A 26,079-nucleotide genomic window follows, 5' to 3' on the forward strand; every position below is an offset into this window, starting at 1 on the left:
GTGTTACTATTTTAGTTTTATTTCTAGGTCAGCCTCTCGGTCTTATCTTGGCGCTGAACTGGTTGTTCCTATAGGGGTCAATAAACCTGATCTGACTTGAAATGTTTTTAGCCTCATGGATCCACCATTTGCCCTGGCCTCTTTCAGCTGTTTGTGAATATTAATAGATGGCTCATATCATTAGGGACATTAGGTTAAGGCAGGTGAAGTAGTAGTCTGCGGTTGGCCAGTGTGGTCATGTGACTGTAGGTGAATGAGCTTATATCGTCATTAACAACTGGCTTTGTTATTGCTTGTGGATTACTCCCTGCTATTGTTCCGTACACCGGCCAGAGAGGTGGAGCAATTTCTGATGGCAGGGAACGAACGTTTCCAACAACGTCATCTAATAAAAAAGCATCAGTAGACAACAAAGGCTGTAAGTTTATTTCAGTTGTATTCGTGCACTTGTCTTTCGGTTTTGGTGGAGTTTGTTCTCCTGTAGCTTTGGTTTCCCTGCAGCTGTCCTCCCTTTCTTTTTTTGGTTCATAGCAGCATTGTCAGAACACCGCTGGCATTTATTTAATGTAGTGATCACACAATTAGAGCATTTTGGAGAGATGGACCTATTTCTGTTCCCTTCAAAGAAGAAGAGAACAAAATGTACTGTGGGTTGGAACAGTCAGCTCAGTCCTATGCCGACCGGAAACCGTGCCCTTGACCCAGTTCCGAGAGGTGGGCACTAAAATTTATGACTGCAGTTCATCCAGGTGTTTGCAAGGATATTTATATTTTTGCATAAATACCCCTTGACCCTGTATATGTAATGTGCTTTTACCCCCCTCCTCTCCTGGGCTGTTGTTGCAGCAGGTGACCAATGCACTGTGCAGCTCTTATTGTGACTTTTAACTTTAATTTTTTTCTCTCTCTCTTTTCCCCTAACTTAGTTCCCTTTTACAGCGATCTCATATGGCAACTCTGGGTTTAACTTGAGAGGCGATTACAGCAGCGTGCAAGTGTTGCGATGCACCTTGCGTCTCAACTCTTGCACACCACACTTGGCAGCGTCACCATTTTGCTCCACAGGGAGATAATTCCAGACATCGGGTCTAAATGTCTACAGTGTGTCTCACCCAGATCTTCTCCCCCTCTCTTTTCTTTTTCTCTCTGTCCAGTCGATGCTGATGAGATTAAGAGGCTAGGGAAGAGGTTTAAGAAACTCGACCTAGATAACTCCGGCTCACTCAGCGTGGAGGAGTTCATGTCTCTGCCGGAGCTGCAACAGAACCCGCTGGTGCAGAGGGTTATCGACATATTCGACACGGACGGGAACGGGGAGGTGGACTTTAAAGGTATGCCGTAAACCCCGCCTGTACGGGGAACTACCGGTACTTCGTTTTACAGTTCACTTTGAAGACACTGCACTTCTGTTAGAGTGAGTTTGGGCACCAGCTGACTGTTAGGTGTGTGACTGCTTCCTTCAGGAAGTCATGTGAAAATCACATCATCCTCTAATCAATGCTCATATCTTTAAATCTGGCCTCGTACCAACGTCTGCTGCAGACACACACCCACGTTTTCTTTTCTCCATAGTCTGCAGCTATAATGTTCAGTGCGAGATGTTTTAAAACGTGGTTAATTGGTGAGGAAAATGTACTTCCTGAATTAAATAAATACATCACAATAAATTATGCAAGAGATTTCAGAAACTGTGTGATTAAAGACTTGCAGATCTTAATATCCAGGGACTTTTCCCTCTGCATTTGCACTACATTACATAATTAATCTAATTTTAAGTTCTGAAAGTCATTTTTTACAAAGAAAATTACATTTTTAGATTAAAGGCAAAGTTCTAAATAAAAAAAAACAACTTTGGAACAGCAGCTTTGTGAGTGAATAATCCTGCAATGTGGCATTACATCCTAAATAAGGTTTATATTATTCACATGCTGAGACTGTGTGGTTCGTCACTGATTCTTTATGTCTTCTGTCACAGAGTTTATCGAGGGAGTCTCGCAGTTCAGTGTCAATGGAGACAAGGAACAGAAGCTTCGGTGTAAGTAAAGCTGCGCCTTCATTGAAACCACATGCGGACAGACGTCACGCTGCCAGTTCAAGGCCTCTTTTATGCTCATGCTCCAAGTGCATCTGCTTTCTTTGCTGTGTGTGCAGACGAAAGATTTGTCCATACATTTTGTCTAATCCTACCCAATCTTCAACAAAAATACTCTTGGAGTCAAGGTTTTGGTAGCTAAGACATGTAAACTGCGTAAACGGTTTACTGCTCCGTTAGCTCACATCCCCTTCTCTTCCTGCACAGTCGCTTTCAGGATCTACGACATGGACAAGGATGGCTACATCTCCAACGGCGAGCTTTTCCAAGTACTGAAGATGATGGTAGGCAACAACCTGAAGGACACGCAGCTCCAGCAGATCGTGGACAAGACCATTATCAACGCAGACAAGGACGGAGACGGCAGGATATCCTTTGAAGAGTTCTGTGCAGTAAGTCAAAGCCCCCCCGCCGCGCCGGCCCGGGGTATTTCGGGGTGGTGACATTTCTGCTGATACAGCCTGTTGGCAAATGTCAAAGGGGCAGAAAACTCTGGAAACACAAGCGGGTTTTTGCATAGCCCCGGCGGCTTTGGGTTTCAGTTTCACGCTTCCTGTTGAAATATGGAGTCAAAGGTCGCGAACGTAGCCTGGCGAGCGCTTTCTGCAGAGGTCAGCGGATCTGTTGGAACCAGAAGTTTGATTCCATTTGAGTTATAGGCGAGCTTATCAGGGAGGTAATAAAATGAATGGCTTTCGTCATCAAATAGGCAAAGTTCCATCAGAAGTTGTGTGGGGATGGTCCCCAGCGGCAGCAGCTCCGCTCACACTCATTTCCTGACTGTGGCAGATAGAAGAACCGCATTTGACAGCTCTGTCTCTGGAGCCTTGAACTAAAATGGCTCTCCGTCCTGATGGGAGAACATATCCAGGCTATCCTGTTTTTAACAAAGCAGCTCGGCTCCAAACTCTCCCAAGTTCAAAGGATTGACAGTGTGGCAGGATTTCAGTGGAGCTTTGTAGTGTCACTTCAGAGTGGGGAAACGAGTGAAGAGTGTGTAAAAATAGACTCATAAAAATAGATTTTGTCAGAAGGTTGATTGTAGTAAGAAGGCGGAGTATTTATATCTGCTGCCGCCAGAGTTCCAGTCTTCCTGGGATTAACAGTAGTACACGTTGGTTCGTTGTCAGAGTTATGGAGCTAGAGATGGAACAGAGTCAGGTGAGGAAGTGTCCCGCAGCACGGGGGCGCTGAAGAGCCCCGTTTGATGAACCCACACATTTTCAGGGCTGTTGGTGACAGAGCTCATTCATCTACAAGATAATAACGAAAACGAAACGTCCCGGACAAACTGTTTTGAGGTTTACATCTGACTGAGATAGTGAGGGTGAGCATGTCTTGGCTCTCCGCCCGGCCTTGAACCGAGTCACTGCTGATCGGCGCCACCTGCGTCTTTTCCCACTGCCACAGGTGGAAATGTGCTGCTGTTTGAAACCAGTCAACGCGAGCAGCATTACAGAGAGATCAAGGGAAATGTGTTTCACGTGAAGTTCACAAGCAGAAGAAAAACCAGTTTAGCAAGAAGCCAGATGATGAGGCAGAATAGGAGGAGTCCATGCATGTCTTCAGCCACCTCTGCAGCTTCAGTTTACATTTTACAATGTTTGCACCCCACTTGATCTCTGCATTACATTAGCATTCCAGTTCCGGCTCCCTTCCCAGTCGCCACAGGAAATCATGTGATCCATGTATGATTTGGCAGTTTTGGGGCTCAAGACTTTGGCGTCCTGCTCTGAAACCATCAGGGATTAATGATGTGGTCTGGAGTGATCCTCCTCATGCACGCGGCGCACGCTGTGTTCTTTCCCTGGTCTGCATCCTGCAGTAGGCGGTTTGGAGTCTCGGTGAAACGACCCCACAGCTCAACTTCTGTGCTCACTACCCACAGACGGCCTCGGATGAATGACTTTCTGCTCCTCCTCTCTCATCCCTCCTCCAGGTGGTCGGCGGGCTCGATATACACAAAAAGATGGTGGTGGACGTGTGAGCGCGCTCCGCCTGCTGAATCCCCCCCTTTGTCCTCAAACACTCGCTTTCTCCACCATCTCTGAAGATCTGCTCAAGACGTCCGGCAAAACGCTCTCTGTGTAACTCAATGGAAGTATTCTCTCTCTCTCTCTCTCTCTCTCTCTCTCTCTTTCTTTCTTTACTTCTCTTTCTTTCTCTGTGAAGCCACTTTTTGTTTTCTTTATAAAAACCACAGGCCTCGTGAAGCCAACTTTGAAGTGTTATTGAACTGTAAATCCTCTCAATAACCCGGTCGTAGCACTTTAAGAGACTGAAGGACATCTATTTGTCATTTGCAAGAGCATCTCCGGTTTTGGATGAGGGGGGAGGAAGGGAGTAGAGGGGGAGCGTTGAAGAGGCTGGTTGGCTTGTTCATATTTCATCCTTTTTCTTTTCTTTTCTTTTCTTTTTTTTTTTTTTGTTAATTGTTATTTTTGATATTTATTTTTTGTTCTTGTCTTTTATAAAGAAGAAAAAAAAATACAAGTATATCTACGGTTGTCTCACGAGGGGAAGTGTGTAGTGTTAACACTTGACTTGCAGTACGACTAGAAAGTAGGGTATGAAGTGCCAACCAGAACATATCCAGGAAACCAGTTCAAGTTATTACCTATCATCAGCGCTCCGACCGGCCCGTGACACTTCCACCTGCGAGTCACGTTAGATGCAAGACAAACTTCACATCTTCTTTCATTTAGTTTCTTTTTCTTTTTGTTTTTCTTAAAGCTTACACACACGCAGTTTGGACAGACCAGTAACGCTTCCAGTCGACTCGTAAAGCAACGCAACTCATGTTTTTCTTTTTTGTAATAAGATTGCTAGTTCTATTTATACGTAAGAATGTGTTTATATTGTTGGAGATTATCCTTGTTTCCTGTCATGAAATTATAGGGTAGGTTAATTAATGCCAAGAAAATGTCTTTCCAAAAAAAAAAAAAAAAAAAAGAAGAAGAAAAGAAAAAAAGAATTTGTGGCTGCAAACTGATCCGTGGTTTACTCTTTGGAGAAGCTTTTTTTTTTTTGCATTTAACAGTGTGCATCCATGAGACAATCTCCAATGCAAAGAATAGCTCTGCACTCACGCTGGCTCCGACACTCCAGTGGAATCAAGACTTCTTTAACCGTTAGGGACAGAGGCTGGACTGACCGCACTTGGCTAAGAACTCAAAGCGAGTGAAGAAAGGTGAGATTATACACTGTTTGTGCAAAGATATAGCAATTTAAGAGACTTATCTGCAGGCAGCGTTTTGTTTTTTTAATGAAAAAGAAAAACCAATATGTGTATATTAGGTGATTAGTGTGTGCTCGTCTTATTTAACAGCGAGGAGAGAAGGCAACACGAGCCCCTCTGACAGTCTCAGTACCGTACGGGTCAGACTTTTCTGCAACACTTCAAATCTTAACACGTTGGCATGGTCAGTGTGCAATGAGGCAGGCTGTTTATTCTAGTTTTTTAGGGTTTTTTTTTTTTTTTTTTTTTTTTTTTGGAACGTGTACATTTCAAAAGTTGGCTTCTTCTCCCACTTCTTTTATTTCTGCCACAATCACCTCATTTTCTCCCCTCCCACCCAACAACTCAAACAAACAGGGAGGAAAGACAAAGGAAAAACCAACCAAAATTTCAAGTTTTAAAGGGGAAAAATGCTTCCTTCCTGTTAGAGGCACCGGGATAACTTTGTTTTGTTTTTTTTCTACGTAGTTTTGCTTTCGGAGGCCGACTGCTGGTTTGAGCAGGAGTTTTCAGTCAGAGATGTGAATCTGGAGTGCTCTATTGTCCCCCATCCCAAAGCTCTGCACGGCTTGGGCCTCCCTGTGCTTGCATGACATGGAAGTATACTTTTCGTTGTGCATGTAGATCAATTTTTTGAAATAATCCTCTTGTTTACACATGGATGGTGATGTTAATATATTTAAGAATTTAATGGTATACAATATGGATGTTGCCAAACTTTGGTAAATGTACACATATTATGAGAGGTAATCCAAATGAACTGAACTACATGTAACTTTTTGTATTTTACCCGGGTCAGCGAGATGCTTCGATTCCAGTAAAAGTTGCATATCTGATCCTGTCTCAAACTGCCACACACTGTACTCAGCTTAAAGGGGAAAATTTGATGTTTTTTTTTTTTCTCTCTTTCTTTTGTATATAAGTATTTGTTAAATGCAGTTCTGGCTCTCTGTTCTCTGTATAGTTCAGACCGCGCTTTAGTTTGTAAGTGCTACTTTTTCTCTGAGGGACTTGGGTTCTTTTTAGTTTGTGTGGGGATCTCTGAAAAGATTTAAGTTTGAGAACCTTTTTTTTTTTTTCCTTTTCTCTGCATGCTGCATCTTATGCTGTGGGACTGTTGGAAACTTGATACTGTATGAAAATTAAATAAAATTTAAATAAACTTTGAAATGTTGAAAGTAACATGTTTGTCATTTTGTGTGTGGATGTATTAATGCAGTATCTCATTCAAATCGGGTTAAATTGACAACAAAACAAATAGTTTAGCATACTTTAATATACACAAATCCATCTCTCGAGCAGTTCCCATCATTCACGGATCAGTCCATATCCAGTCAACAATCTCGTCAATATCGACGAAGGGAAGTGATTTCATCCACACAGCAGCCAATCAGACTTCAGAATCTCTCGGCCGTCCGACTTGCCACCACTCTGATGTTGCCGTAGACCTTTGAAGGTGGGCTTCCTGTAGGGGGAGGGGGGCACAAAGGGTTTTAAAGGTCAACATGTTCAAAGAGATCACTTCCAAATGCAGCACCGACGAAAGAAATGTTTTCTCACCTAAGATCAGGTTACATATTGCTGTCCGGGCCATCTTGATATTCTGGAATGATCCTAAGATGTGAACTTTTCTGTAGAGAGAAACAATTGAACGCAGTACGCGTAAACAAATGCCCATGCTTCAGGGTTTACTGTCTTAACAGTGTAAAAAAGCTAAATGAATGGATGGAAATTCATCTTACTGAGTTTTCATTATTCATATTTCCATGATCTCTGCCAAGTATTTATCTCTATTGATGTATTTTTAAGGTAAAACATAAGCCGCGAAATGAGGGCATTTCTGTTTCCTACATGCGACCCTCGCCTGGCGCGTCACGGAGGTGTGTCTCACACGCACGGCATTATTAGGCAAAGAAAATGTCAGTGGAATATAACACACGCCCCCTTCGCCTTAAGATGTTTTGAGCCGGAATTCCTAAACAGGTAGAACTGGAAACCAAGAGAAGGGGAACTCTGCCTCAAGTGGCTTCCTCAGAGCGACGGGTAAATCTCACCACAATCCCTGCTGTAATTTCACAACTTCAATAGATGTTTTAAAGAGGTTCAATAGAGGAAAACAAGGCTTCCAACGCCTCTCTGTTTTGATATATTTGAATGTAAATTAAAAGTATGAAACCAAAACTATTATGGTTTATGAGCGAACTTCCCATTTTGGAAAACTCCACATGCATTAATTTGAAATGTGTTAAAGCATTTAGGTAATAATTTATTAAATTATTGGTTAGTCATTATAATATTGACGCAGCATTAAAAAAATCAGTGTGTCATTTATTGCCGTTTGATGACTTTATTACATTTGAAATAGTGAAGCCTTAAAGAAAAACAGCACAGACTTGATGAGATGAGTCACAGGCGCTTTGTTGAAGAAATCAGAACTCTCTGTACTCACGTGTCTGCCAGCACGATCCGAGTCTTGGTGACATTTTCGATGGTGAATTTGGTTTTCCCTCCCTTTCCCGCGATCCTGCCGATGGCCCGTGATAAGTGATCGCCCTTCAGAGGTTTCACTGCCGGAACACGGGGGAAAAGTTAGACTTCTTCCCCAAGGGGGCGGCGGAGGTGAAACGGGCGGTTCTCCTTCTCACCGTCTGTGATATCGAAGGTTTCGAGGAAGAGCTCGTCCAGCCTGATGAGAGCCAGCGCGTCCTGCGAGGGGAAGAGTGTGAACGTTACGGCAGAAACCCAACCAGCCTCAACATCATCATCCTTCAACTCCAGCAAAAGCCTGAAATGTTAAATGAGTGAACTCACCTCAACCTGGAATCCTAAAACAAACGCTTTGACAAAATCCGACGCTTTTGTGAGCGAACCGATGTCCTGCGTTTCTTTACACGTCTGGAAGAAACAAAGACAATAATTCACACCAGGCAAATAAAAAGGCCATTTTAGCAGAGATTAGGGGTAAAACACTCAGTTTGAGCTTTTTGACTCACATTTTATTTAAAATCTCAGTTTACGGAACACTGAGTACCGATTCTTTTACACATCCTAAGAATCAGTGGAGTTTTAAACTAACGCTTCTTAGAGTTAAATGTTTCTCAACTGCAAGTGAGCATAAATAAAATAAAAATAATTGTCAAACAATTAAATTTGAATCAGTCAATCGCAGGCAGCTGTGGGTTAGCTGAAAATCAAAAATGTGTTTAATCAAATTGACCATCATTTGCTATTAGTGGGAAATAAATTGAAGTCATTCTACACATTGTCAACAAAAGCAAAAAACCCTAAGAAAAATCTGTATTGCTAAACTGTACTAGTAGAGTACTGTAAGTATTAACAGAGCATGTTAATGTCCTCATTTTGACGGCTCTAAGTAATAAATAACATAGTGACAAAACATGTAAAAGCTATGAAAAGCTTTTGTTGTCGCCTCCATTCAGTTTGATGCAAACTGGGTAGAAATGCTCTTACTTTGATTTCAACATTCCTGGTTTTGAGGTTGAATCGCACTTGAAGCTGAAGGTTCTCTACGATGGGAGTGAAGATCTTCAGCCAGTTTTCCTTCAGCGGGGTATCTGTGAGCGGGAACGGGAATCTTACGCATCTCGTCTGGTCCCTGAAACACACGCAGAAGGAACCGTCCAGAGGTTAAAGGGAATCTCACTTTTCTGAGTTCTTCAGATTGAAAATACTAAACTCAGTCAGGAGTGTTGGAGTGAGAACTTTTCCAGCCTATTCCCTATAGAACAGGCATAATGCACCTAAACATTAAACGTAAGATCCTGTTGTTATTGAGCTCAAAAGTGTGTTTGACCACTTAATAACCAATGCATCAATCTGCATGCTTAATTCTCAAAGTGTGGGCGGTCTCATTAATCCTGCATCACTTATGAATATTCTATGACTTTGTTCAGTGTTTTCTCAGAGGGATTAATTAACAGGAGACCACAGGGTCACCAGGCTTAATAAGGAAACCCAAACAGAAGCACAAGAAAAGACAGACAGACAGACAACAGACCACAAAAGCAGGCAATGTCCCAAAAAAACCAAAATGGTGTTTTGGGTGATGGGCTCAGTGATCAGTTGACAGAAGGAATTGAACCAGCAAACTCCCTGAGACAAGCCACTTAAAAAAAACTATTTTATTTTTACCACAACATGAACATAGAGAGCCACAAAACCAGCACATGGAGACAATGATTAAAACACAAATAAAATGACCCCTCATATCTCAGATTTACTGGTAGATTATGAAACATCCAGACCCCTGAGGTGTTCAGGAGGAACTTAAGTTCTGTTACCAGAGTCAGAAGGAACAAGATGAAGCAGCTTTTAGTTCCTACACTCCTCACCTGTGGAACAAACTTCCTGAATATTTGAGGACTGCTGACCCACTCACTCACTCATTTCTTTGAAATAGACCTTATTAAATTGTATTTTTTTATTTACCTCTAACTTAATAAAGGTTTAACTCTGTTTTTCTCCTTTTTATACTTCTCTTGATCGCCTTATTTTGATATATTCTCTTAACTTCTTTGCAAAGCACCGTATATTATCGAAAATAAATTTGGCCCTGGCAAAATGGAAAATGACAATAAAAAAGGTTATTTACTACCACAGTGACAAACTAGATGATCGCAAGAATAACATGAGCACCAATACAGTATCACAAAAACGTGTCATAAATATGTGCAACAAAGTGAATACGATATGAGACCAATCACATTTATTTAGCGCAGTCACGACTGCGCGTGCGCAGCACAATATGTTGGTTAAAGGGAAAATCGTGCTTTGTAAAGATCGCAAAATACTTAACCTGCTCTCACGGAGTTTTTTCATCGAGTTAAAGAGAACAGACATGAGTCGTCCCTGAATTTCATGCTTACCCGTAGCTGATCTCCCGAAATCGGGGGAAATTGCGGCCTTTTGCTCGCCACGGGCTCCTGTGTGTCCATACCCGCTCCATCTTCTTCGTGTTTTCTTTTCTGAGTCTTCTTAGACTTGACTACTGTGAACGAATCGGTGTCGTCTTTACTTTCGGCAACTGCCCCAGAGTCCGTGGCGGGATTTTTTTCGATGTCCATCCTGAAAGTTGTTAGTTTTGATCAAAGTAAACAGAAAAAAGTGAAGCTAAACTGAGGGCACAGAGGCATGCGGGACTCCTCGTGCGGTAGAAAGGACCCACACGGCCATGCAGTCGATGCATGTAGCGACGAGGATAAAGAATATTAGAGTAATAATATAGAAAACACAGAATTTTTTTTCTCGAATGGTTTTGGAACTTAGTTGCAGAGGTTGATTTTGATTTATTTTTAATGCAGAATATATTTTAAACATCCATGCATTTTGTCAGGCATCTCTTCGGGCAGCTATACGCTCAGCTGTAGAAGGGTCCTCACGTCGTTTGTTTAGCAGCTGGCTGCACAGTTATCGATTTATTTTTCTATCAGACATTTTTACTTTCTATATCTCGTCTTGCAGAGATGTCAACGCCTCTGTCAAAGCCTCAGATTATTGCCCATATTCAAAAGAGTTTGAACTACACGGTTTTTGATAGCAAATGGATCCCGTGCAGCGCCAAGTTTGTGTGTCTGGGGAACTTCCCGAGAGGAACCGGAGTGATGCAGATTTATGAAGTTCAGCACGGGGAAGCGCAGCTCGTCAAGGAGGTAGAGCAGACAACGCACTCCACTAGGATGCTGTGTACAATTTCACACAAACACAAACTCGTTTAGACAAACTGACTTACCGCTGCTGTCTACAAAATTCTAGCTAGCTTGTTTCCATGGCAACGGGAACCATAAAGACAGCCTGCGTCCTCGTCGAAAGGTTTCCAATACTTCTCTATAATCGTTTTATTGCAGGTGATGCAGCAGCTGCTGCCAGCATAGAGCAATCTGAACAACAATGATCATCAATGGGCGGGAAATGACTTCAAGGCGAAACAACACAGTGAAAATGACCCAAAATAAATTGAGATTGGCCAAAAAGGGATGTAGTATAAGAAGCAAGATTTCACCCAGAATGATACTCAAGAGATATTTATTACAAACTAACATAAGTAGATCACAAATAGAGTTATAATGTAACGGAGGCGCAGAACAGCAAGATTCACAGCAAATGTGATAAATACGAGACACAATGTAAGTGAAATTAGACTTTTATATCAAAATAAATGATAATTTTCAGGGAGATGTAAAGATGATCAATATGAAGCATTCAATACCATCAACACAAGCTCACAAATGTGTGGGACACAGCATCCACACAGAGGCATAAAGCAACCATGGACATTTAAAAAAATGTCTGCCACTGAGTATATGATACAAGACAAACAACAATAAAAATGGCTTTAAGGTTGGTTCTTGGTGTTTGTGTCTCTTGGACAATCGATGTAGAATGAAGAACAGTCTTCTGTGCATTGATTCATTAGAATCCTTGAAGCATCAGTCACCTTCACTGCAGGGGCCTGAAGTGCCTGCTAACAAATCACCAGTCATTTAGCTGCACACACATTCACCTGCTCTGGATTTAGGGTCATTTGGACAGTGTTGCTCCACAGTGATCATGGAGATTCATTAACTAATTTCTTCACCCCTAAAATTTTCTAATTAAATAAAATGTTGCAAGCACATCTAGTTTTTTCAGTTATCCTTACTTTCACTTGTGACATTTAGCTTATTTCACTTCAGCACCGTCCTATAAACGGAACCACAAACCACTGAAATATACCCTTCTACACTGAGCGCCATTTCTGTTTCACTTTTTCGGCTAAATAAAGCCTTGTTTCTCATATCTTTCAGGTAGAGAAACCTAAACCCATAAAGTGTGGGACGTTTGGGGCTACATCTCTGCAACAAAGACACATAGCCACAGGGGATTTCGACGGGAATCTCAATATATGGTAATCCATCAACTAATGTCACACAATGTGTAACACCTGATGTAGATAATTGTTGACTTCTACACACCCTACGCTGGTTACCATGGATGATAATATCAGTCTTTTATCTTCAATTGAAAGCCTTTCGACTTTGTTTTTTACTTGCTGGTGTAATCTATCTGTTAAAGACAAAGACCGCTTTATCTGCATTGTCAAGGTCTGTGAAAGAATCCTGGAGTGTAGCAGAACTCTGTTTAGGAAAAACAAAAAAATGATCAGCCATGACCCAAGCGTTTCTTTTATTTCATCATAGTTTCTTCATTGACGTGTGAAAAACAGTGCTTTATAAACTGCTTTGACTTCAAGCCAGGACAGCTCGCTCTCTCAGCACTGATGCTTTGTTTTCTGCAGGAATTTAGAGATGCCCGATGTGCCCGTGTACTCGGTAAAAGCTCATAAAGAGATCGTGAACAGCATCGACGGTGTCGGAGGTCTGGGGATCGGCGACGGCGCACCTGAAATAGTCACTGGAAGCAGAGACGGTAAGACAGATGAAAGTCTGACTTTGCTCCTCGGCTTTTGTTCAGAGACTCACTTCCTCCTGGTTTATTTGTGTGTTTTGCAGGAACGGTGAAAGTGTGGGACCCCAGACAGAAGGATTCGCCTGTAGCCAACATGGAGCCTGTGGAGGGAGAAACCAAGAGAGACTGCTGGACCGTTGCATTTGGTTTGTGAAATGTGACCGCTCAGGCGTCCTGCCCCCCACATCATCCACACTGTCTTATGTCTTTTATCATATATACACTTTAAAAAAGAAAAAAAGTTGCCAACGCAATCAAGAAAGTGATTACTCAGGTCGTTCATAACGAGGAGATTTAGAAGTTTTACTCTGACTAGAAAATGCTGGTCAGTATAATTTTGTTCTTTTGGCAAGAATTGACAAAAAAGAAAAAGATTTTGTACTACAGTGAAAACATTTTTATACACTGATCATTTTATTAAAAGGTAAAATGCAGATTGTATAAATGTTCTCCAAGTTCAGGGCAATATTTAGTAGATACACCTCTGGCTTCATGTTGACAGGTGATTCATGGAACACTTTAAAACTTCTCCACTAAAACACAACTCAAGCTTGTCAGCTCCAGTAAAAAAATTCTAAATCAAATCAAGGTTCAAATGTGAATTTGGCCTCTCCAGCACATTCAGCTTTTCCTTTAAAACATTTCTGTGTTGCTTTTGCTGTATGTTTGGGTTATTGGCTTGTTGGAAAGAAAAATGTCATCTGAAGCTGCAGTTTTCTGTTTTCCTCCAGACTGAGTCAGATTATCATGAATAGTTTGGTAATATTCTGCTATATTTATGTTCCCGTCTCCCTTTCTTCATCTTCGTCAGAAATCCCTAAGATGTGATGCTGCTACCAGGCCTTAAAATGTTATATTGCCATGGATCAATTCTACCTTAATTAAATTTTCAAACGCCAGTCTTAATGTTTTGTTTTCAGCTGTGTTCAGGACTCATTTCTTCTCTGGCGTGATATAAGCACACGCTCCACTCTGCTCTTTATGTATTGAACGTGCATCCAGGTGAGGGAAGACATGGCCAGGGTTAAGAGCGCAGCAGCATGCTGCTGACCTGAGATCAGCACTCTTTCTGCATGACCTCTGTATTTACGTGAATATGCATTGCAGGTCATGCCTTCAACGATCAGGACCGCTGTGTGTGTGCCGGCTACGACAACGGCGACATCAAACTCTTTGACCTCCGCAACATGTCGCTGCGATGGGAAACCAACATTAAGAACGGGGTGAGGTGGAACCATTTGTCACTCATCTTTGTGGCTTGAAACATTAAAAAAAAAAAAAAAAGTTTTGTATATTCACACTGGCACATCATGAAAATTACAGCCTATTAGGGGATTTGAGGATTCAAGATCTCAGCCAATGCAAGTTTGCACAGAAAGTCCCTATATCGAGAGGTTTTTTTTTTATTATTGTTATTATTATTATTATTTGAAACCATGGATGTCAAACTCATTTTAGTTGAGGCCTGGCTTGTAAAATCATTGCATGTCTGGTCATTTAAAAAACAAATAAACCACAAACTTCCCCTTAGTTCTTATTAACCAAAACAAAATGCATTTTTTTAATATGATTTTTTTTTAACCAGCTGAATCATCTAAACTCTAGAGGAAGAAGTGTGCAGTTTACCTGTAGCTTGTGTGTTTTCATAAACTCACAGTGAAGAAGTCATCTTTCACTGCTGCTTCCCGATCACGGAGCTTTGCTGCCACATGCTGTTTAGCTTTGGGCCTCAGTGACCTTTCCTCTGACCTTTACTGAACTAACAAATTACACACAAAGGTCACTTGAATTTAAATATAAATATTAATATGAATTAAAAAAGTCTGCTAGTCTTGGATCGTTTCACTCTTTTCAAAGTCATCCCACAGACCATACTGAACCCTCCTGGCTGCCTGTTTGACAGCGCGGGTCCAAACTGTCGAAACCGAGATTATTTCTTCTGAACTGAAACAGAAAGACTTCGCCTAAAATGACTTCCCGCCATCATTCACACCGCACATAAAACCACAGTGAAGTCTGAGGCGAATGTTTCCTTCACATGCCGCGTACAAAGCCCTGCACTGATTTTATTACACAGCTGTCTCTCTTAGTCATCACCCCCCCCCCCCAAATCCCACCACCACCATGTAGACGAATCTGCCAAAGGTCACCGCTTCACTTCCAACGCATTCTCCCGTACGGGAAGTAGTTAGCGGTGAAGACGTGCCATGTGATAAACATCCAGGGACTGAGCGCTCCGTGGTTTCCCCCCCCCCGAGCAGGTTTGCTGTGTGGAGTTTGACAGGAAAGACATCAGCATGAACAAGCTGGTGGCCACGTCGCTGGAGGGGAAGTTCCACGTCTTCGACATGAGGACCCAGCATCCCACCAAAGGCTTCGCCTCCGTTTCCGAAAAGGTAATTGACCAGATGGATGTTTGGCTCCTCCGGACGGGGAATATGTCAAAAGGTTATTATGGTTATTATTATTATTTTTTATTATTCTAACATGTGAACTGTACAGAGGAAAATGGGGGCACACATTTTCACAGCTGGATGTGTTTTACATTCATGTTTGTGTAACTCTTTCTGTGGTTTCTGTCACCGGCCAAAAATGACGCCGGGCCAGTGAGGAGAAACAAGCGTGGCTGTTTTATGGCAAAATGCAAGAAAAACACACTTAAAACTGCATTAGTGCGCCGGCCGGGCCCCCGGTGCTGGCTGGGCCTGAGAGATCAGGGCCTCGGCTTTCTAAATATTTGGTTAATTCTTCTGAACCATCAACAGCCAGCTTGTCAGCGTCCTGTGGAACATCTGGGAATCAAACTCGTCCCACAGAGTTGTTGGCCTAAATATAAAACAGGTTCCAATAGGGCACGATAAACTTGACGGTATCGAGATAAATTCATCTTTTTTTTAACATGTTATCAATCTTTGGGTCCCAAAATAATAATTCAGTGACACTGTGTTTTTTGTGTTTTAGGCTCATAAGTCAACTATCTGGCAGGTGAGACATTTGCCTCAAAACAGGGACGTCTTCATGACTACGGGGGGAGCAGGCAACCTGCATCTGTGGAAATAGTGAGTGACTGATAAAACCAGTCACATGCCACACGCTGGTTGGTAAAATAACCAGTCCTTTATTATAAATGTTCAATTTTCTTTATCTCCAGCGAATATCCTGCTCAGAGAAACAAAAAGGATTCCGACAACGTGGACGTAGGAGTCGCCGGCAGCGTCAACCTCTTGCAGAACATCGCCATTTCCACTCAGCCCCTCGCCAGCCTGGACTGGAGCCCCGACAAGCAGGGCCTGTGCGTGTGCTCAGGGTTCGACCAGTCGGTCCGCGTGCTCATCGTCACCAAACTCAACCTGGTGTGAAAACAAAAGCAAACACTGAACAGAAGCTGCAGAGAGTTTGTAGATTGAATAAAGTAGATTTAAAAGATGTGAAGCGCTTGGCTGAGCCACTGCAGAAGATGTTATCCTGCAGTGCAGAGAAATACACCTTTACTATATATATTTCCATCTTATCGTAAGAGTTCCACCTCATAAAGCCTCGGGCTGGGAATAATTTAAGTTCTCTGTCAATTTTTTATCGCAGCAGGGGGTTTAAACTGGTACACCTGTCTTTTGTTCCTCTGACTGTGAAACTCCAACTTTGTCTCTTGTAAATGTCGCTACTTTTGATATACTTTTTATTGAAAATTCATGAAATTTGCTTTTTGGAGAATAAAAGACTTGTCAAATGTCTTGAAACAAACGTGTTAATTGGTATGAAGTGAACACACTGTGACTCAAAACACCAAAAGGATGAATACAGGCTTTGATAAGAAGGGTTACCAACTTTTTCACATCCAGCCTCTGAACCTGAAGAAGTCCTTCAGCTCCGGATAGTCCTCCTGCCGATCATGGATCCCTGCGTAGACACTCTTGAGCAGCTTATTCATGGATTTCCCATCCAAAATGTCAATATATTTCTCAATGGAACCTGCAAACACAACAATACATCACATTTCATCTTGTCTCATCACTAAAACCATGACATTTCAAGTTGTAAAAATGGCCTCAGTTAATTATCAAATGTGGTATTTCACATGAAACCTTCCATTAGGTGACATTATGAAGTTATGTAATGTATACTTATCCGCTTGCATGTATGTCCTAATGTGTGTAATATGTCATGCCATCTATCTGACCGTGGCATCACTTGAATGCGATACATCTCTATAAATAACGTGACATGGCCTGTCACGTGGCTCCGCCTGCCTGCGTGATTTCAATACAACACATCTGTTAAATATAGTTCAGCTGCTGCTAAGAAAATAATGATAAACTACAATTGGACAAATAAATAGGATGTCCAATAGTTAACAGCATGAGGCGTGCAGCTCTGATTAATGCCTTGTTTTCACGTGGCGTTGAGCTGATGGTGTCAGACGGTGTTTACCGAGGCCCATGACTTTGCCGTGTGCTATGAGGCTGGGCTCCAGCTGCGGGTGATGGAACTGCTCCTGCCCCATCAGCATGCGGACGATCTCTCCCGTGATGAAGGCGTCGTCGAAGCTCTGCTCGGCTGCGGGCTTCAGGGGGAATCTGCAGTACACTTCCACTGCGGCCTGAGGATCGCCAGGCTCCAGCAGCTGCACCAGCTCAATGTACGCATCGTGGAGCTGAACAGCCAAATGTTGGAACATTACATCCAACATTTGGCAGCTGGGAGTCTCCATATAGGAATATTTTTATGTGCAGCTTTTGCATATCACCTCAGTGGTTTTGGTTTGTTTGTTTTAAAGTTTTTGAGCTGTAAAATAGACTACAGACTGCGGCACATCCATCCATCCATCCTCTTCATTGCTTATCCAACTTCACAAGAGCCTCTCTTACGAGGAAACCGCAGAACAGACACCCTCCGACCAAACCTGGAGTGTTCTCACAGTGAGGCGTCGTCATGCTGCTTCAACTTGTATCATATTAGATTATTCTGACAAATAGCTAAGAAAGTAAGACCATATTTTTAAAAAAAAAACAAATGCAACTCAAAACAGTCACAGCGGTCATTCCAGTGGAATTAATCACCACGGCTGGAATCACACACTCGAGTGGGTGTGAAAACGATGATGTAATCTTATTTTACAGCCATCGTGAGCTGCACTGTGAAACCAAGGAGCCTCAAATGTGCGTGTGTGTTTATGTGTGTGTGTGACAGACAATAACTGACCTCTGGTGCCATGGCGATGACCTCTTGGTAGAGCAGCCGTGCCTGGCTCTGGGTGTGTGCGGAGCGTGACAGGGCCCGAGCCAGGCCCAGTCTTGACACATGAGACCTGCGGTTCACCGGTCCGGACTCCTCGCTTCTGTCAGACTCTGACACTAACGCACATATCAGTCAGAATGAGAATCTTGACCAAATCCAAGTCGACAAAGCCTTTCCTCGTTATCATTCTCCTTGTTAGAGCAATACTGAGTTTATGATGAAGACACATTTATATTACAAATTTACCCCAATGTTACCTTGTTTTTCATTCATGTTTCTGAACTTCTCTGGCTCACAACAGGACAAATGCCTCCACAATTTGCACGCTCATGAAACCCATTCACACATCTTCCAGAATGAGGCTCTGGACGAGAGCGGTTTTCACTGAAATGCCACCTTGAATGCCTGTGCCGTGCCTTACCCTCTGCTGTCTCAACAGTATCAGAGCAACAGTCCTGTTTAGACTTGTTGACGGGGAGCTGAGCTTTTGCACTGCTGCTGGAAGGCTTAGCTGATCTATCAGTCTTGGCAGCTGCTCCAGCCCTCCCCCTACAGGACAGAGAGTGGAATACAGAAGCTGCAAAATGGATTATAAAATCAGGCATATTCATGGTCATGAAGCTTTACAGCCACTTTGAGCTCTGTTGCATGTGAGGTGAGGTTGACAGCTGTGTCAAGGTCTGATCATGTGCACGCGCTCGCAGCCACATGGACTGGAGTGCTACCTGCAGGCCCCGCCCACTCACTGGCTCCACCAGTGTCAGGTCAATGTAATCATGAATCAAATGTAATTTAGCTGGCGGATTCATATTTCCATTATGTTGCATACATTTATCTAAATTCACTGTTTGAAACAGAGAATATAAACACATGAAGAGGAGCGGTAACACATCAAAACATGTAACATGAGAGATCTGTTCATTTGAATCAAGGATCTTCACAATTCTCTGAGCTGTCCATTTGGATCCTGTAAAAAAAAAATAATTTGCCCACCCACAGCTTAGCCCCTTAACCTGATAACAACTGTCAAAACTCTATCTTCCTGTGACCTACAAAAACCAGACCTTTACCTGTAAAACCATGCAAAATGTTTTTGAATACATTTTGGTTTCAAAGTTGGACTCCGCAGGTGTAGCATGTTGCATCAGTGACTGAATTCACAGCAGGTTTGACATAAACGACTATAATTACATGATCCTATCCAAACATTTTCATGTAACTTAATTGCAAATTTTGATCATTTAATCGTTCACATGTGCAGTTTCACCAGATTTAAATATAAATAAATGAAGAAACAAACAGACATCCACAGGCAACTTCATAACAACTGACCCAGCAGGCAGTCAGAGTGACTCACCTGGCTGCAGGGGCTTTGGCTGGAGGACAAACAGCCTTCCCTCCTCTGGTGGGGCCCGGACCCGGGCCTGGACCAGGGGCCGGAGCTGGAGCTGGAGCCTTGGTTACAGCGGCAGCCACCCGTCCTTGACTTGGCCCTGCTCTTCCACGCCTGGCTCCTCTTTTTGCTGCAGTTTTGTCACCAGGCCCCTTTCCTCCTGCTGGTGGGTGCGGACGGCCTGGCAGCCTCCACCCGGTCCTGCCACCACTGTTGTTCTAAAAGAAAAGAGGGCCATGATGCTGACTTCCTAAAGGCTTTGGGCTTGAGCTGAACTGTTTCTCAACATCCATGGATGTAAAACTGGTGGCATGCACAGATGTTTTACTCTCATGTCAGATTAGGTGACTTGTCTTTATAATTCTCTGCTCACCAGTCATAATCCTGTGTGACATAAAGACCTTAAAGGTACAGCAGTACTGAAATAATGGTGTGTTTGTGCATTAGATGGCAGCAGTGAGTCACTGTAGCATCCAGTCTGTCTCGAGTCCTGGCGTTAGCGTTTTCCATTTAGCGTGTTAGTGTGCTAATCACGTTTACTGTTTTATGTAAACTCAGCGATATTACAAGACTGAACAGGCTGTGGCATGCTGGGTAATGACTGTATAAGTTCTCACCCTTTTTTCTCTCCTCTATCTGTCGATGTCCTAACACTTACTGCTCAGCTGGCTGGGTGGCTCTCCACTCTGAGTCTTGTCTTCCAGCTCAATGCTGGCCTGGAAGCTGAGGCAGGCGTCAGCCAGGGCTCCCCCTGACCAGCTGGAGTTTGGGTTGTTGTCATACTGAGCGAGCTGTGCCAGGCCCAGGAGACACAGGGCGTGACTGCTCCGCGGCGCGGCCGCCACTGCCAGCCGGCATGTCTAAATGCAGCGGAAGCAGGTGGAACGCAAAGGTAGAAGACAGGGATAGAAATTCTCTGTCAAGGCAGGTACTTATGGAAATGAATTCCTTTAAAACTGTTCTTTTTGGAAGGAAGTTCCTTTCTTTTAAAAACAGAAATTAAGATTGGCTCTCGATCTTTATTGGTGTAACTTTATCCCTCTTAAAATTGTCACATTCTGCAGCTTCAGTCTGAAAAACAAAGTTGTGACTGTTCTTCAGCAGAAACACTGTGCCAGATGCCACTTCTGCTCGTCAACATCAGCAGTCTATAGTATGGATGAGCCCCACTGGGCCTCAGTAGTTCAGCACGAAACACTGGCTGAGTTCTGGTGTTTTGCCATGTTTTTTTTACAACCAAAGCTAAAAGCACAAATGTGTGTGTTTACCGTCTCTTGCATGTGCAGCAGCGGCTGACAGAGGCCAATGGTGCTGAGACGAATGAGGGCAGTGAGAGCCTGGCATCGCTTTGCCACCAGGAGCCGCATCCCTGCGCCAGCATCCGCCTGGTGCTCGCCCTGCTGGATCAGCCTCTGCAGCAGGGCGTCGTGAGCATCCAGCAGCACCCACTCCAGCTGCGTGCTCGCCTCTCCACGACACACACACTGACTCACACTCTGGGCAGCCAGCGCCGCCACGCTGAAGCATTCCAGCACACAGAAAACAGGGGGTTTATGCAGCGCTCTAGCTGGCTCACACTCTGGAATGTTAAGACTTCTCTTTGGATCACACGTTTATGATGGATATGAGCAAGACAGCTAATTGGAACTGTGATCCAGCTCTGAAAGGAGGGAGGGGGGGGGGAAACCAACAAACATCTGACTTGTATTTTGTTATGCAGCTTGTGTAACATACATGTGATAGACCTGCTCAGCGCTCAGGGCCTTCTCAGTCAGCGTGTTCCTCTGCTGCAGCTTCCCCAGAGTGAGAAGACCCTGCAGAAACTGTGGATTGAGGCTGGATAGAGCGTCTGATGGGTCCTCGCCCACCCAGCTGCAGATCAAATAACAGCACGTCATAATTCAGCGAAGATTAGCACAAATTTGAAACACAAACTATGGATGACACAGCAGATTGTATGACCGTGTGCTTCAGTGGAGTACAACAGCCTTTTTCACCGTCCTTTCCTCCCTCCTGCAGGCTTAAACAGAACATCCTGGTACATTACTGTAGCTGTCATGCCCTCACACTCTCTCCCTCTCTCACTAAATGCATCCACCTCCACTACGCACAAACACACAGGGATGCACGCACACACTCGCACACACGAACCTCTTGCTGCAGCGCTGGATGACAAAGTGCTCCAGTCCCTGCTGTAAGAACAGAGCAGCCTCCTTCTCTCCGTCCGCAGACGAGTCCTCGCCGCTCAGCAGCAGAGCCAGCCCGGCGAAGAATCTAACAGCACGAAAGCAACACAGGACTGTGCTTGAAGACAAACTCTGCCTTGTGTTTTGCATGTTGAGGTCGACCGTGCAGAGCAGGCTTGAGTTCCCTCAGTGCTCCACTTTTGTCACAAGTTCATAACAGAATATTATGTTTAACATGCAAAGCTCAAAGAGGTGTGTGCATTTAGGAGAGCAGGTTGGGAGCTTACACAAAGCTGATGTGACAGGAAAGAACATATCCGTTCATTATACTTTACTTCAGTACAACTCAGTACCCGAGCCACAGTTTGTACAAAAACGTTCCTTTTAAAACAAAAGAATCAAGGTATTCTGGTGTTTCATGTAATAGTGGGAGCAGTGGCCTGCAGGTGTTGGAAATTTGCTTATTTGAATTTATGACAGCACCTGGCTGTCTCCCACCATTTTACAAGTATGAATTTTTACAAGTCTGTTTCCTCTGCAGTTATTTCTCCAGATCTGGAGCACCTGGGTGTAATAATCCAGTGAGAAAATGAAAGATGTTAGGAGGCAGCTCGCTTTCTGCACAGCCTTCCCAGTGTGGTTTTTCTTTGCATCTTAAACATCACAGCCATCACTTTAACATATCAACAATTCTTCAGTACTGATGACAGTCATACTCCATTTGATTGGCTGCTGTTTAACCATTCTGGATTTAAACTGAAATATAGTATATCAATTCTGCCAAATCAATCAGGTAGATCATAAGAAACACTGTGGTAATGGAAGAAACACTGAATTTGGCCATATTGGGAGAGCCTTCTGAGAAAACCCCGGTGTCATTATTACAGCTCCAGATGGAATTCGACTGACGCCAGCAACACTTGTGTGAGTTCACCTGAGTGCAGGGTGCAGAGGGCGCAGTGCCAGGCCGCTCTGGAAGTGCCGCAGGGCCGTCGCAGACCTGCCCTGCTGCAGCAGCAGTTTGCCCACATGGAGGTTGTACTCCCAGCTGTCTGGACACAGGGACCAGGCGTCCAGGTACTTCAGGAGGGCTCGGTGAATGCAGCTCTCCTTGTCTTGAAAGGCTGCAGCGTTAATCTGACAGAAAGATTGTAGGGGGTCGAAGTCCCCGTCTTATTTACTGGTGAGTAATGACTGAAGCAACTGGAGGAAGCAAATCAACATCTTTCATTCAGCAATGTCAAAAGTGGCACATGGCACAGGTACCTTGCCCGATTTCTTGCAGACCTGGGTGAAGAGTGTGTGCACATAGTCGGCTTTGCTGAACTGTCCCTGGCTCTTCAGCAGCTGGTACTCTCTATTCAGGGCCTGCAGCTGGCTCTCCACTGTGGGCGTGCTGGGGAAACCGTGCAGTCTGCATATGGCCAGGATGTCTTCATGATGCGCTGCTGATTTCGCATCGCTTAACTCATCTGTGTCTTTGCGACCCTGCAGAAAAAGTTAAAAAAAACAAACAGCTACATTTTAGATAGATCTCCCTCATATTGCTGCAATATTTTGACCTGATACAGGCTTGGATTTATGATCTGAATATTGCTGGAGCCATTATTTACAGTCTCACAACTCTTGACACAGAGAGGCCTTCTCTCACCTTCCTCTCGAGGCCATACATCTCTCGCATAGTGCTGCCAGAACGAGGCCCAGCAGGAAGTGCAGCCTGGCTTCTCTGGAGCTCAGGCTGATCGCTGACGCACAGTAGACAGCGGCCTGCTCCAGGCTGTGCAGAGGAGACCTGTCATCTTCATACTTCAACTGCTCTCCTGTGGGAAAATGAACAAATAAAACACTGTGCTGTTGGCACAATGTAGATAAACAACAATAAAACAACACTTTTATGTATTTATTTATATACGGCTGCCGGAGATCTGAACACCAAGACAGTGGAGAACATCATGGTCAAGTCAAGGGATGGATTTTACAATCCTCTGATTTGTCGATAAAGCATTAAGTGACTTCAGGACTTAAGTCACTTTAACTTGATCCACAGATCATGAGGAACATATCGACTCAGTATTAACTAATCTAATCAAACAAACCTCCAAAATATTGGATCAACTTAAAAGTCACAAGAGTACAGTGGGACAGTGTTAGAATTTGGACCTCTCAGCTTGTTTAGGCTCTTATGTGGAGTTTGCATGTTCTCCCTGTGCACATGAATGTATTCACTGAGAAATCGAGTTTCTTCCTACAGTCTAAAAACATATTTTTGAGGCTATTTATTAATAGAAATGTGTGTGACAGTCTCTCTCTCTCTATGCTGGATCAGTTTGCTCAACTTTAGTGTCTCAAGTATTTAATGCTTAACATTTTAAAACCTTCAGTCATAACTAATTCACAGTGTATATTTGAACTGAATTTACCTTTCATCTCAGATTCTGGAGCAGCAACAGACAACAAGCTATTTGAAATTGGCTACTGGGTTTTGCACACCAAGTATGACTTTGAGATGAAATGATTTTATTTTCATCGTAGAAATCTTGTGCAGGATCTTGCATAATTACAAATAAAACGGTCTTCCATTAAGCTGTCTGCTCGTTCACTCTCCGATGATTGGATGCGTCTTTAGCATGAAATATTCAGAGAGAGTAACTTCCCCGAGCAAGAGCGTTCTTTATCTGTTAGACCTCGCGGATGTCACAGCTTTAAAATTTTATTATTCCAGGGAATATTACAAAACCTGCCTGGCAGAGTCATTTAGCCGCTACTGCTATGATGAAATACTTTTTACTGGCGCAAGCTACAGTAAAGACGTGTGCGAGCGTGTTCTGCGGGCCATGCATGGAAGCATGCAGTCAGTTTTAAACTGGGGCCACGTTGATGTGATGCATTATCGCCTTTGTGTTCTGCGGCATCGCGAGACAAGAGGTCAAACTGAACGCTGGTTTTTATTCATCACCCTGTGTGAACCTGATGTGGTACAAGAGGAGGAAAGCTTGTTTATATTTCAAGTCTCTCTCTCTCTCTCTCTCTCTCTCTCACACACACACACACCCACAGGCCCGGCGCTACTTCTCCCTTCAGTTCCAGTGACTCTCATTCAGTCGTCTGGGATCAGTCTCAAATGTCACTTCTCAGAGTCATCAAACAATTAGCAAGGCACAAGTAGCTGAGAAAATCCGAGCAGTAACTTGAGTGCCTGGCACGTCAGATGGAAGAGGAAGTTTCAGAGGCAACCACTAACTAGCCCATTTTCATGTATTTTTTAAAAGCTGGGGTTGAGCTGCTCTGCCAGAACAGGGCTGGGAAAATGTCCTCCAGCTAAAAGTGCTTTTCAATACTCAACAGACTGTTGTGTTAATTATCTATGGGAAATCCAGAAACCTTCTATCAGTTTAGATGGATTAGTCAACACTTTAAAAGTACCAGGTGCAGATTTTTTAAATTATATATTTAAAAGATTTATTGTCTGTCTAACCTGGATTTGTTGAGCATCACCCAAAGAAAATAGCACAAGGATTTATTAAGTGTAAAATGATGGTTGAATTACAGTGGGAATTAAAAATTGTGAGTAAATTTTGATCATTTGGATTCTCTTTACTAACCTAGTAAACGCTCTATTGGTTAAACAAACTGTTTCATGCCTGGTTTTGGCCGGTTTTTCCTGTAGAGTTTCACTTGCTCCTGGGCCAACGAACAAAGTTTATCCACACTGTCCACCCCTGCTGTCAGTTGTAGTTTTTTCTCCCAGTTACGCAGCTGGAACAGACAAATAAAACAGGCCAAGCGCCAAGCAGTCAAGTTTAAATCGAAGCAACCAGCTTTAAAGTGGTCTTGTGAAAAATTTTGAAGCTTATTACAGTAGAAGTGGTAATCAACATCAACCACCAATATCTCACAATATCTCATAGCTTAATATGATAATCTATAGTCAGATAATTACCTCACAAATGTGATCCATCTCTGTCGCCAGACATTTGGATGATGCAAAGTTTGTCTTAAACCAATCTGTCTCTGTCACTTCCTAAAAGAGGTACATTTATTAGACAAAAACATTTACTGTTGTCTATAATATGTAAGTATAAGCAACTATAAACCCCTGAAACATTGCATCTAGAATCTATGAATACTTTTATTAACAGGAGCTGCTTTAACTGCAGAGGTTAAACCAGCTCTTATTTACTGTGAAAGGAGCACTGACTTGTAAATAAAGGATGAATGGAGCCGCAGTCAATACCAGTGATCGTTGCTTTGCAGAGTGCTACTTAATCTTTCATACTGACCTTTGCATCCAGTTCCCCTGAGGGCCTGTGTGGACAGTCCAGAGAGTGTGACCCCAGCTCAGACAGTTTGAGCACACTGTCACATCCTTTGTTGAATTAAAATAAAAAAAAATAAAAATAAATAAAATGCAATCAAAGACCCAGATAAAACTTTTACCATTACAAAACTTTCATCCAGAACAGAAAAATTC

The 26,079-nt window shown here is 43.2% G+C and overlaps 3 protein-coding genes across 3 annotated transcripts in view; 2 read left to right on the forward strand and 1 right to left on the reverse strand.

Annotated features, from left to right (window-relative positions):
- LOC115398929 (calcineurin subunit B type 1) overlaps positions 1-5,738 on the forward strand; it is a 29,268-nt gene extending 23,530 nt beyond the window's left edge. Inside the window, exons 3-6 of the mRNA XM_030105989.1 lie at positions 1,155-1,331; positions 1,976-2,035; positions 2,300-2,484; positions 4,032-5,738. Coding sequence (XP_029961849.1) covers positions 1,155-1,331; positions 1,976-2,035; positions 2,300-2,484; positions 4,032-4,079 — 470 coding nt within the window. The 3' untranslated portion in view covers positions 4,080-5,738. The remainder of the gene's footprint in view (positions 1-1,154; positions 1,332-1,975; positions 2,036-2,299; positions 2,485-4,031) is intronic.
- Positions 5,739-6,586: 848 nt separating this feature from the next.
- On the reverse strand, positions 6,587-10,509 carry pno1 (partner of NOB1 homolog). Its single transcript, XM_030105988.1, is given in 8 exon segments — positions 6,587-6,795; positions 6,891-6,961; positions 7,780-7,897; positions 7,976-8,036; positions 8,142-8,225; positions 8,802-8,901; positions 8,903-8,946; positions 10,217-10,509. Coding segments are annotated over 8 exon segments (744 nt in total). The 5' UTR covers positions 10,415-10,509; the 3' UTR covers positions 6,587-6,727.
- A 216-nt stretch (positions 10,510-10,725) lies between these two features.
- On the forward strand, positions 10,726-16,530 carry dnaaf10 (dynein axonemal assembly factor 10). Its single transcript, XM_030105986.1, has 8 exons — positions 10,726-10,999; positions 12,134-12,234; positions 12,625-12,755; positions 12,839-12,940; positions 13,902-14,017; positions 15,056-15,190; positions 15,756-15,853; positions 15,946-16,530. The coding sequence occupies exons 1-8, from the start codon at positions 10,814-10,816 to the stop codon at positions 16,151-16,153; spliced, it is 1,077 nt and encodes a 358-aa protein (XP_029961846.1). The 5' UTR covers positions 10,726-10,813; the 3' UTR covers positions 16,154-16,530.
- Positions 16,531-26,079: the final 9,549 nt, after the last annotated feature.

Source organism: Salarias fasciatus, chromosome 13 (assembly GCF_902148845.1).
Source record: "Salarias fasciatus chromosome 13, fSalaFa1.1, whole genome shotgun sequence".
In the NCBI taxonomy this organism is placed as follows: Eukaryota; Metazoa; Chordata; class Actinopteri; order Blenniiformes; family Blenniidae; genus Salarias; species Salarias fasciatus.